General features: G+C 34.8%; 2 protein-coding genes across 10 annotated transcripts; one reads left to right on the top strand and one right to left on the bottom strand.

The window, feature by feature from the left end:
- Nucleotides 1-7347, top strand: LOC106756145 (cell division cycle 5-like protein). 8 transcript variants are annotated; one of them, XM_022778525.1, is made up of 6 exons: nucleotides 1-391; nucleotides 601-681; nucleotides 2504-2691; nucleotides 3016-4731; nucleotides 5582-5863; nucleotides 6276-7347. In XM_022778525.1, the coding sequence occupies exons 3-6, from the start codon at nucleotides 2515-2517 to the stop codon at nucleotides 7008-7010; spliced, it is 2910 nt and encodes a 969-aa protein (XP_022634246.1). In that variant the 5' UTR covers nucleotides 1-391; nucleotides 601-681; nucleotides 2504-2514; the 3' UTR covers nucleotides 7011-7347. The 8 variants fall into 8 exon arrangements, with proteins under 8 accessions (XP_022634246.1, XP_014493920.1, XP_022634244.1 ...); XM_014638434.2 differs by having other exon boundaries at nucleotides 2447-2691; XM_022778523.1 differs by lacking the exon at nucleotides 601-681 and adding an exon at nucleotides 473-532 and having other exon boundaries at nucleotides 2447-2691.
- A 2813-nt stretch (nucleotides 7348-10160) lies between these two features.
- On the bottom strand, nucleotides 10161-12619 carry LOC106756622 (putative pentatricopeptide repeat-containing protein At3g49142). Of its 2 annotated transcripts, XM_022778521.1 has the most exons (2): nucleotides 11997-12161; nucleotides 10161-11895 (listed from the first exon to the last, which is right to left on the bottom strand). In XM_022778521.1, exons 1-2 carry the CDS (start codon nucleotides 12029-12031, stop codon nucleotides 10239-10241), a joined length of 1692 nt encoding a protein of 563 aa, XP_022634242.1. In that variant the 5' UTR covers nucleotides 12032-12161; the 3' UTR covers nucleotides 10161-10238. The 2 variants fall into 2 exon arrangements, with proteins under 2 accessions (XP_022634242.1, XP_014494605.1); XM_014639119.2 differs by having other exon boundaries at nucleotides 10161-12619.
- Nucleotides 12620-13070: the final 451 nt, after the last annotated feature.

Below are 13070 nucleotides of genomic sequence, written 5' to 3'. Positions count from 1 at the left end.
TTCTAATTGCTGAAATGGACCACACTGAGATGCGGAAGAGTTGATTTAATTGCATCATTGAGCTATTGTTGTATGGGTTGAGCATAATTGAAACGCAGCGTTTTTGGAACGTTGAAGCTGCCTTTGGAGGTAAGCTCGAGCATATTCTTTGGCGCAAAGGTTCAAACATTTCGGGTTTTCTCCAATTTTCTCAACCCTCGCTAGGGTTCGCGAGCCAACAAACAGGACGAAGCAGAGAAGCACTCCATGGGTCGAGTTGGAAGACAGTCAGAAGCGCTGCGGCCCAAAGAAAGAGCCCAAGATGTTGATCGGTTCGATGAGCTGTGCTGAGCTGGATTGACGGTTAATGAACGAAGCAAAGTTAGTTGAAGGATACTCCAGAATATTCCAAGTTTGTTTTCAGTTCTTTCTCTCTTTCCTTCTTTTTCTGTTTTGGACTTTCCCTACAGGAGTCTGGTAATGAATAATGTAGGTGCATTGGGTGACAGACAGTCTACTTAGAGTAGATAGTAGTGGGTGACAGACATCACTGGTAGGGTTTACTCTGCGATTCAGTTTTCGAAATTCTTGCCTTAGTTTTAGATTTTATTGCTTCCGTAGAAGTAGATACACTCTCTGCTTTACTGAGGAATCTTGGATCACGTCATTGGGGGACAGGCAGTGGATATCTGGGAAACTCTGGTATTCTGTATTTTGATTTCAGCTTGCAATACTTTCAAATTGTTGATTGTCCTTATTTTCTCTTCTGCGATTTCATTTTTTCAGCACCTTTACTTTTGTTAATTCTGCGTTTTAGTTTTATTGCATTACCAATTTACAGTTCCTGAATTTAGTTTGGTTTTGTTTGAAGTTCTTGTTTCTAGTTTTCATTTTTTTCATATTCATCTTACATTCTGAAATTGATCATTGTTCAGTACTTAGTTATGTTTCTTTTTACTTTTGTTGCACGTTGTAGTATAGTTTAGTCCAGGTTTTGATTTTTGGTAATATGTTTTAGAGGATTATAGAGTAAGGTAAAGAACAGTTAGGCATTTGGAATTAATTTGGAAAATTAAAGAAACTATGCACATTACAGGTATTTGAATGAGATACCTTAGGACCCGAAAGAGGGCCTAAATTTCCAAGATGTCTTCTTGAGACATATTAAGCTTTAAGGATTCAAATTAATTCTGTTGCCAATACTGTGCTTGATCTTATTCTATTTCCAATCTCTCCCAATTATAGATGATTAGATTTAGACTTTCTATGTATGCTTTCAGTTGTTGTGTATCCATTTCTAGTAAAAGTTTTCATTTCTTATATTTTGATCTGTTTTGATTGTAGTAGATGATTTGTTTACTGATTTAGTTGATATGTGATTAGGTTAGGTGTCAATTCTATTTTTTGGTGTTTTCAAATTCTACAAATTTCCACGTACAGTTACTGTTTTAATTTCTTTCTTAGCATTCATTCTCATATTAGTTTTTATCGCTTATTCACTTAGTTAATTACCAAATTAGGATTTCCTTCATACTAATTGAATTTTAGATTGTGAATTCTGTTTTAGTTTCTTTTTAGTTTTTAAGATTCTTTTAATTGCATTGGTTTGGTTCTGTTAGTCCAGATTGCTTTAGGTTAGAAATCATGCATTGCATTATCTTTTAGTTTTTCATATTAGGTTTTATTTTGACATTTTATTTTCCCCACCTAGTTTTAGTTTTAGTAAATAATTAAATAGACTTAATTCTACAATTCTAACTTAATAAGTACCAAGTCCACGGATTAGATCCTAAATTGTCCTTATACTACATAAGTGTGGAATTTAGATTTGTTGAGATTTTAGGCGATAAAAATCCTTTCAATAATTTTCATTAGCAAAAATCTTCAAATTAGCTTATGCCCTAGTTGATGGTTACTAAGGTTCTTTCCACTGCAACAGTCCATAACAAAAGGGAGTATATGGGTCCAGCTATGTATATGGGTTTAGAAATATCATTTCTTTCGCCTCTAACTTGCCAATTTATATTGTAACTTAATTTTTACATTTTTTGTATTTGAAGTTATGTTGCGGGGTATATAATAAAGGGAAGCTTCAAGACATAGTCAAACATAGATTAGGATAAAAGCAAAGCACCAATAATTGAATGTACCTTTTTCCTTTTGTCCGTTGGAAGAATTTGATCCATGTATGAGCTATAATATATGCTTTTAATAAGTTCTGCTACTAGCTACCATTAATGCGACTTGTTTGAGCATCTCTAAGTGTTTTTGTTCTCCGACACATGATGAATAAAAACTTTGTTCGGTGTGCATGGCTATCATCCATCATGATAGCATATATTGGAAGAGAGAGAGTGCTGAATAGAAAATGGAAAAGTAATGAAAAAAATTATAGTGTGTGATTGTAAATAGAAAAAAACAGTTTGTATACTAAAAGGATTATGTGTTGCCTTTATGAATGTTACAGATTCTAGATTGCATAACCTGTCGAGGACATATTATACTCAGATTATATTGTCTGTAGTTGAAGCAAAGATGAGGATTATGATAAAGGGCGGTGTTTGGAAAAACACCGAAGATGAAATCCTGAAAGCGGCTGTTATGAAATATGGTAAGAATCAATGGGCTCGAATCTCTTCGCTCCTTGTTCGCAAATCTGCCAAGCAATGCAAAGCTCGCTGGTACGAGTGGCTTGATCCCTCCATAAAGAAGGTGCCTCTCATCTCAGTTTCCTACTTCTTTTTGTATATTATATCCAAAGATTAGGAGAAGTTTAATTGAAGTTTATCCTTTTTTGTTACTCTGTAAAAAATGGGTAGTGGTTGTAATATTTTGCTCAGTGGTATTACTCTCACACTTTTAAGCTTTCTTATATGATGTGAAACCTACATCCTTCTAATTTTCCATTATGTTAGTTACAAGCTATTTTTAATTGATTTTTTCCATCTACAGCTTTTGTCTTCCACTTTTTAGTTTTTACTATCTGGCTTTTCGTTAATAAGGAGTGATTTTTTCAATTTGATGCTTTTTGTGTAGACTGAGTGGACTAGAGAAGAGGATGAGAAGTTACTTCATCTTGCTAAGCTCATGCCCACTCAGTGGAGAACAATTGCTCCAATTGTAGGTCGTACACCTTCTCAGTGTCTTGAGCGGTATGAGAAGCTCCTTGATGCAGCCTGTGTAAAAGATGAGAANTATGAGCCTGGTGATGATCCTCGAAAATTGCGTCCTGGGGAGATTGATCCAAACCCCGAGTCAAAACCTGCACGGCCTGATCCTGTTGATATGGATGAGGATGAAAAGGAGATGCTTTCTGAAGCACGAGCCCGATTAGCCAACACAAAGGGAAAGAAAGCAAAAAGGAAAGCTAGGGAGAAACAGCTTGAGGAAGCNAGGAGGCTTGCTTCCCTACAAAAGAAGAGGGAATTGAAGGCGGCTGGAATTGATATCAGGCAGCGNAAGAGAAAAAGGAAAGGAATAGACTACAATGCAGAAATTCCATTTGAGAAAAGGCCTCCTCCAGGNTTTTTCGATGTTGCAGATGAAGATAGACCAGTGGAACAGCCCAAGTTCCCTACTACAATTGAAGAACTTGAGGGGAAAAGGAGGGTTGATATTGAGGCACAATTAAGAAAGCAGGACATTGCAAAAAATAAAATTGCACAAAGGCAAGATGCCCCATCTGCCATATTGCATGCCAACAAATTGAATGATCCAGAAACAGTAAGAAAGAGGTCAAAATTGATGCTTCCACCACCCCAGATATCTGATCAAGAATTGGATGAAATTGCTAAGTTGGGTTATGCTAGTGACCTTGCAGGGAGTCAGGAACTTACTGAAGGTAGTGGTGCTACACGTGCTCTTCTGGCTAATTATGCACAGACACCCGGTCAAGGAGTGACTCCTTTGCGAACCCCTCAGAGAACACCATCTGGTAAAGGAGATGCTATTATGATGGAAGCTGAAAATCTTGCCAGGTTGAGGGAGTCTCAAACGCCATTGTTGGGAGGAGAGAATCCGGAGTTGCATCCTTCAGATTTTTCTGGTGTCACTCCTAAGAAAAAAGACATTCAGACTCCAAATCCAATGCTGACCCCATCTGCAACTCCTGGAGGTGCAGGCCTCACTCCAAGAATTGGTATGACACCAACAAGAGATGGTTTTTCTTTTAGCATGACACCAAAGGGGACTCCTTTGAGGGATGAACTACGTATTAATGAGGACATGAATATGCATGANAGCACTAAACGTGAGCTGCAGAGACAGGCTGATATNAGAAGAAGTCTGCGTTCTGGTTTAGGAAGCCTTCCTCAGCCCAAGAATGAGTACCAAATAGTGATGGAACCAGTCACAGAAGATGCCGAAGAGCCTGAGGAGAAGATTGAAGAGGATATGTCTGACAGGATAGCTAGAGAAAAAGCAGAAGAAGAGGCAAGACAGCAGGCATTACTTAGAAAACGATCAAAGGTCCTTCAACGGGAACTTCCTAGACCCCCTGCTGCTTCATTGGAGCTTATAAGAAATTCCTTAATTAGATCTGATGGGGACAAGAGTTCCTTTGTTCCACCAACCTCTATTGAGCAGGCTGATGAGATGATTAGAAAGGAGCTTCTAACTTTACTGGAGCATGACAATGCTAAGTATCCGCTTGATGATAAAGTGAATAAGGAGAAAAAGAAAGGAGTCAAGCGATCTGCAGATTTGTCTGCGGTCCCTGTGATAGAAGATTTTGAGGAAGATGAAATGAAAGATGTATGTCCTGACTTGTTTCTTTTTCCTTTCCCTTTTTTATGACATCTCATTTTCTTCTGTTGATAGGAAGTAACTTGCTCAACTTACACTCTTTATTACGCACAAGATTTGACTTCTGTGTTGAAAATTACCACTTTTTTTTTTTTATTAAGATTCAGTGACTATAATGACTTTATATTTTTATTACTCAATTTTTTAATTATGTTTCCCCTTCCATCATAAACCTCCCAAAATATTCCACTGACTAATGAAATTGAAATAATTTAGATTTGTCAATGTTCCATCACTTTTTTAATTTTCCATTTTGATCAATTCATGTCTTAATTCTTCTTATTATGATAGTTATTACTGAGTTGATAATTATTTAGAGGAAGGTATAGTAATTGAAAACATAATACTATGAAATCCCAGTGAACATTTTGAAACAAACAATTCCACACGATTGTTGTATATATCATATTCACAAAACTGTGTAAATGTATTCTTTTTTTATTCTGAATGTCATTGTATAAGAAAAGAGCTTGTGAATTGGATCTTAAATGTTCACATTTTTGTTACAATCCTTCCTTTAATTAAGTTGGATTTAGTGCGTTTTTATCTGAATTTTTGTTCATCTTTTCAGATATTGTCAGATCAGATTCATTGAGTCATATGTAATTGTCCAAGTTCTGCCCTTGCATTTTACCACAATTGGCACTGCAATTAATTTATTAAGTAATGCATATTGTGTTTTATTTTGATAAAGCATTGGCTATGTCTAATGAGCTGTATTTTTTCCTGCTCCTATATAATTATAATTATGATATCATTGGAGAAAGTATTTATTTGTCTTTCTGTTTATTTATGGTAGGCTGATAAGTTGATAAAGGAAGAAGTCCAATATCTTTGTGCCGCAATGGGACATGAAAATGAGCCCCTTGAAGAATTTATTGAAGCACATCGAACCTGCCTCAATGATCTTATGTACTTTCCTACCCGTAATGCATATGGTCTCTCCAGTGTTGCTGGGAACATGGAAAAACTAGCTGCTTTGCAAAATGAATTTGAGAATGTGAGAAAGAAATTGGATGATGATAAGGAGAAGATGGTACGGCTTGAGAAGAAGGTGACTGTTATCACACAAGGATACGAGGTATGTGATGCTACATTTCTGTTTCTTGCAGAGCTGCTACATTAAAACATGTAGTCTCGTATTTTGCTTTCAAAGCTTGTATTAATTGTATCACTAATTTTTTAGAATCTTATTGGTTTTATTGCCTCTGGAAAGTTAGTTTTTAAATTTCTCATTTGTGTTTTGCCCATAAATAAGCCAAACTGAAAAGTGTTTCATAACGATAGTGGGAAATCAACACGGTAGTGGAATACTCCTACGTTTCACAATGGTGGGAATTGAGAGAACACGAAGAAAGCAGGATTCTGTGCTTTGGTTTTTGCTATTGGACAAAATAAATGTTTTTTTTTTATATGTAATTCTAGATACACGTTACCTGAGTGTTTGCATATTCAATCTTGTATATATTTTAATTTGGCTATTGCATTTTCAGATGAGAGCAAAGAAAAGTATCTGGCCGCAAATTGAGGCCACTTTCAAGCAGATGGATATAGCTGCAACCGAGTTAGAATGCTTTAAAGCTTTGCAAAATCAGGAGCAGTTAGCAGCATCNCACAGGATAAACAATTTGTGGAGTGAAGTACAGAAGCAAAAGGAACTTGAAAAAACTTTGCAAAACAGGTACGGGAGTCTAATTGAAGAGCTGGAGAAGATGCAAAATATCATGAACCAATGCAGATTAAAGGCAGAGCAGCAAAAAGAAATTGAAGCAAACAATGCTCATGCTGAGACCAATGAGACCAAAATCAATGAAACTGATGTGCAGGATACCGGGAGTATTGTACCTCACTCAGCAGAGGATGGAAATGCTCAAGCAATAACAGTCGAGTCATCACATGATGGAACTTCTGACCAGCAAGTTGAGATTATGCAAGACAAGTCGACTTCTAGCCCCAGCCATGACATGAATGTGGATTCTGATAACATGCATACAGTACATGACAGTGATGCTAAATTAGCAAATGCTTCACCAGCTGCTGAGAATGTTGTTGAAAAAGTGGAAGGTAGTAGCCCTACTGATGGTTATACTGACAATGGGGAGAACGTGTCAGAAATGGGTGCTTCAATGGAAATAAATAGCCCCAATCAAGATGTAGTTGCGAATGCTGTAACCACAGGTGAGAGCAGCATGGAAGAAACCAATGCTGTTACGGAGGAGACAAATTAGGCTGGACACTTTGTAGCTGTTCTGAAAGTTTAAAGGGAGAGATATTAGGATGGGTAGTTTCTCACTTCAGATTTCAGTGGATGTTTAACTGAATAGATTGCATGGAGAGTGAGTCTTGCTGCTTTTTTTTGAAGGCATATGAAGATATCCATTCCTAGTTGAAGTTTGGAACATGTTATGATTCTGACATTAACCTATGAGCATCGAGATATTTGCTCTCCCTTTTTTTTTGTTCTTTCAATAGTAGTCCCCTTTTTAGTGGATGTCGGCACTTTTATAAGAATGTTAAAGGATTTTATTTCAATGAATTAGACCTTAGAGCTAGTTACTATTGGAAGCTGTGTACTGTTAAATTATTCGTGGGTATCTGTAGGCAATAATAATCATATATAATGTTTAAAATGTGAATTGAAATGTATATGGTATAAGCACTAAAATGATATTAGGAACCTATAGATCCTACATACTCTTTTCCTTTCTGCCTATCAAAGGTAAATTTATCAGTTCCACTAGCCCTTTCCTTTCCCTGTATTTCCTCCCCTTTTTACTAACAACATTGATATCCTTTACCAAACACCATTTTCCATTGATACAACCTCTTCTTGATAGTACAATTCCTCCCAGATTGTTTTTTTCTTTGAATATAACATGAGTAGTATAGATTTACAATTACCATAGTCTTTGCAACCTTTCCATGTAGCCACTATTTCTATAATGATGTGCAACCAAACACTATTTCTTCCAAGCATGTAACATATATTCCTTTCCACAACTTCTAATCTAGTTTCTTATATGCAAAAAATCAATATTCTCACCTCCCTCCTCTTGGTTCTCCTTTCTAACCCTATAATATTATAGTCTAGAGGTTAAAAGTAGTAATTTTTCAATTTTAAAAGATTAAAAAATTGCAAAACTAAAACAAAGCTAATTTATTTTATATATGATTCTGAAGATGATTATCACATTAAACACAACATATGTGATAAAAATATGGACATAGGCTTACATAATAATATAGTCCGTGTATTTGTTGTTTTTATTTTGTTAATTTGTTTCTTTTTAATTAAGTTCTATTTTATGTTAAATTGATTTAATTTTGTCCTTTGCATGATATTTATATAAAAGACGTTAACAAAATCATTTCAAATGTCATTGTAGTTTTTTTTTAATCTTTTTTGTACTTTTTTTTTTTTAACAATAAGATTTTTTTCTTCATTCTTGAATTCTATTAGAGATGATTCTTTCATAGATATTTTGCTAATCCGTCTATATAAGGAATTTCTAAGGAATGTATGACAGAATAATCAATAACTAATTAACATTCTTGTAGTGACATGTAAAGAACTTTAATTTATAAATTTAACTAAATTATATTCAATTTTGTAATTATTTATAGTTAACTACACAAAAAATATTTAGCAATACATGTTAAACAATATTTTATATTAGATTATATAATAAAAGTTTAATATACACACAAAATATAACATAATAATATCTATAATAAATATATAATTAATATTAAAATGGCGTAATAGATTAAAAATATTATGTAGTCAGAAGTTGAATTATGATATTTTGTCTGTCACGTTACTGCATTCCTTTATATCTACCGACAGATACTAACTTTTTTTAAGAATATATTTTATCTCTGAGAGTGATGTCTTTCTACGTGTAAAATTATTCTCAACTTATACGATAAAAGAAATGAAATTTTTATATGTTAGTTCATTAATGAAATTGTTTTTATTATAAAAAGAAAAATTAAAAAGACCTCGAATTTCCTTTTCATTATTTTCCTCCTTTCTATATTTCTTTTGCTCTTAACTATAAGTCCAGTTGTTGCAGTTGTTCTTGATTTCTTCCATTCTATTTAGTTCTTATTTGATTTGCTGTGAGGCAGAAGGCAATATGGCAGTAGTGAATGGATTATCATATTCCTTCTATTCCGAAAGCATTGTCATAAACCATCTCAGAAATGTGTTCAAGCAAGCTCATTGGCAAGCTCCAGCCTTACTCGTCATTTTCTTCCATGATTGTTTTGTTCAGGTGACTTCTGTTTAGGGTTTAGGCTTCTTACCCTTTTATCATCCTTAACCTTCTAAAACAGATCATTTCATTTCATCATTTTAAGGAATCTCTCATGTTGTATAATATAAAGGAGCATTGAATTAAATATGATCACATTTTTTTTACATGTTACATTATGGTAATTTCCATCTGATTTAATATAAAAAATTACACATTCCACGAAAAATAAAATTAATTTATAATATATAATTAAATTAAATATGTTAGTTTTTTAAATTATCAAACGATTTTGTTTTTAGTTTATCTTTTAAATTAAAATACTTTTTAGTCATTCTTTTTTAAAAAAATATAATTTTTCATTCTCAAAATGTTAAAAAGAAGTTGAGCTGAGTAAAAATAGAGTATCACTTCGTCTTTTTTCTAACACAAGTCATGGTGTAATATGAAGGTGTAATATGAAATGGACAAAATGATAAATTTCTTTTATGAAGGTGTAGGAAGAAACTTATATGGTGTATGGAGAAATTGTCTTAATAGAATTCTTAACTTATTATTAAGTAATTATTATTTTATATTATAGGTATCTGATGATAAAGAAAATATATCAAAATGAAAAAAATGAAAAACAAGAATCATAATAATTATTATTTAGAACATATGTTATTTCTTAAGTTGAAATATATCAAAGGAAGAAAATGAAAAACAAGAATAATAATTGTTATTTAGTACATATGTTATTTCTTAAGTTGAAAAACTAAACGTTTTTAAATTTTACAGTTTATTTTATATAATAATAATAACTTTTAATTTCATATTATTCCGCTTTAATATTAAACATATTCCATGTTAATTACATTAATCAAATCATTTGAATAATAAAAAAAAATTAAATTATTTTCATTTTCGGCAGTTTTCAAAACCTCAACTACGTAATCCAGACAATTGTTGCGGTTTTTTACTAACTCACAAATCCCGGCGATTTCTATTAACCCCCTAGTACCATTGCCAATTTGTAACAATGGAGTGTGATGATGTTGGAAAATCCATCTCCCTCTACAACATTTATTCCCTCCTTCTATCCAAGTTCTTGTTCCTCCTATGTACCAAACAGCTAAGAAATAAGAGAATTATCCATCATCATATATAGAAAACTTTGAATTTGCAGTTCTCTCCAACTATAATCAGCCTGAAGTAGTTTCACCAATAATCACAACAAGAGCATGTACCATCCTTAAAATGGTGGAATCGATTGGTGTCCCTGACGACAATTTCACGTTGAACTATCTTAGAGATAAGCTTGACAGCAATATGGCAATCTCCACAAACACGTAGGTTTTTGGTAATTCTGATTGGAGATTCACGGGTATTCAAAATAGCAAACACAATAGCTAACTTCTCGCTGTGAACAGCTAGATGGCATTCTTTATCCTCCTCCTCCACGTCATGAAGAGCAGAATCAGTCTCAGGGACGTATCCTAACTCTTTCATTTTCCCAACCAGCACACTCAGCTCTTCATATATTTCCTTTGACTGTGGGTGTGACGTGTCACCCGCAAGAAAGGTGTGGACCTGATTATTTAGCTCAACATTGCTGATCCCAGGTCTTTTTCGAATTTTTCTTCTCTTCATTAGTGATCGAGTAGCTGTTACTTCTGTCCATCTACCAGCCTTTGCATAAATATTTGATAACAATACATAGTAGCCAGATTCCTCAGGATCCAACTGAAGAAGTTTGTCAGCAGCTACAAGCCCAATATCCATGTTAGAATACACCCGACAGGAGCTAAGCAGTGTTCCCCAAATTCTTTCATTAGGCTCCATTGGCATCTGTTTGATGAAATTATAGGCCTCATCTACTCGTCCAGACCGTCCTAAAAGATCCACCAAACAAGAGAAGTGTTCAATTCTTGGTGTTATTCCATAATCGTCTGTCATCTGCTTAAAGTAAAGCTTCCCTTCATTGTATAATCCTGAATGGCTGCAGGCTGAGATAATTGCGACAAAGGCAATGGAATCTGGACTTTGACCTGAATTTAGCATTTCAGTGAAGAGTGCCACAGCATTATAGCCTTTTCCAGTCATACCATAGGCAGATATCAATGAAGTCCAAGATGCAACATCACGAAACTTCATTCTGTCAAACACTCTTCTTGCATCTTCTAGACATCCACATCTAGCATACATGTCTATCAATGAATTCTCCAGAAGCAAATTTGGACATAGATTCTTCCTCTCAACATATTCATGAATCCTCCTTCCTAACAACAAAGCTGAAAGATCGCCACATGCTGGAAGTACACTAGCACAAGTGATTGCATCTGGTTCCACTTCACATTTCTCCATTTGTAAATAAAGATCAACAGCTTTTTCAGGCATTGAGTTTTTCATATACGCAGTTATCATCACATTCCATGAGACCAAATTTTTCTTCTCCAAATTCACAAACATCTGCTTAACATATGAAATAATTTCTGATGAAGTGTCAGTTAATGCTGGCAGGAGACTAGCCATTGTACCGGCATCCGGTTTATGCCTTAGAGACTCCATTTCTCGGCAAATCTGTAGCGCATCATCAAACCGCTTATTCTGAACATATCCAGCAACCATTGAGTTCCATGAAACAACATCTCTACTTGGCATTTCACCAAGAACACGCCGTGCCTCTAGCAAGCAACCACACTTACCGTACAACGCAATAAGACCATTTCCAACAAATAAATTCAAGTCAAACCCAACCTTAAAAACAACTCCGTGAAGTTGAAACCCGATTCTCGGATTGTCAGAGCAAGAGCAAGCCTTCAAAACACAAGGGTAAGTATAGTTATCAGGACTAAATCCACCATCAACCATGTCCCTGAAAACAAGCAATGCATCATTGTACCGATGGTTATTCACATAACTTCTGATCATGACATTATAGAAAATAACATTCCTCTCAGGAATTCCATCAAACACCTTGCGTGCCAATCCAGGTTCTCCGCACGCAGCATAGGCTCTCATGAGTTTGATTCCCAGAGATGGATTTTCATGAAAGCAGAGATTAAAAGCCTTCGAATGCACATTTTTCAATGTTTTGATATCTGGGTATTGGTCTAACGCTTTGCCCAGAAGTTCCAAAACAAGAACTGGGTTTTGTGAGGACCCCGGTGATTTTCTAATTGAAGAAACCAAGGTCTGTAACTTGGGAAGTTGGTGAGTCAACGGAGCAATTGCTTTCATGAATTGAAACTGTTACTGTTGTTATGTTAAAAATGAGAGGAAGAGAGGGAAGAAGAGCAAAGGATCTACAAGTTCAAGAGCGGCTTCGACTTCTCCGGTAGCTTCTGCAGCCAGTGGTCCTCCGGCGGCGGCGCCTCCGCTTCCGCCTCAGGAGACTTGCAGAGAAGCGGAGAAAGAAAGGTGGGCGTTCGGAGGGAGAGGGGGTGGGGAAATTATTTTTCAACTCTTGATTTTTTTATTTATTTCGAGAGTAATTATTTTAATTTTATTTTTTAGTTTTAATATTTATGTTTTTCACTATATATATTATACTATTAATCTCTTGTTGTATTTTAAAGTATTTCCAATGAAGTTTACAATTAAGTAAAAATAAAGTATCATTTACACTATGTTCGTTTGCTGGGAATGTCCTGTTCAACTTCTTTCATGGGATTGCAGAGAACTTAGAGGATCCAAAATATGCTCATTACAAATACTGTTCTAACTCGCTCGAGACCATGTAAGTATGCGAATTCGTTTAAACTTTTCACTAGTTTTTCCTTAAAAGATTCAGTGATATTCTTTAACGCAACTTTTAGTATTCAGAAGTTCCTTATCAAAATTTAGTTTTACTTTCACTCATTTGTCATGGTTATAGAATTCTTGGTACCCAAATTACTCATCAGCTTTAGATGACCAGTGGGAGAAATTTTTGTTTCTTTTTGTGGGAAATGTTGCCTTAATTGAAGATGTTTTACTAATAGCTGCAGGAGTAGAAATTGGAGGTGATAGGATGTTTTCTGATATAATGAGGATGTCCGAGAGGATAAA

This window comes from Vigna radiata, chromosome 2 (assembly GCF_000741045.1).
Source record: "Vigna radiata var. radiata cultivar VC1973A chromosome 2, Vradiata_ver6, whole genome shotgun sequence".
NCBI classification, from domain to species: domain Eukaryota; kingdom Viridiplantae; phylum Streptophyta; class Magnoliopsida; order Fabales; family Fabaceae; genus Vigna; species Vigna radiata.
The sequence above is the reverse complement of the archived record's forward strand: the minus strand, read 5'-3'. Positions and strand labels throughout refer to the sequence as shown.

Excerpts from the sequence above, each read along its gene's own strand:
- LOC106756622 (XM_014639119.2), bottom strand. The coding sequence starts at position 12,260 with ATGAAAGCAATTGCTCCGTTGACTCACCAACTTCCCAAGTTACAGACC.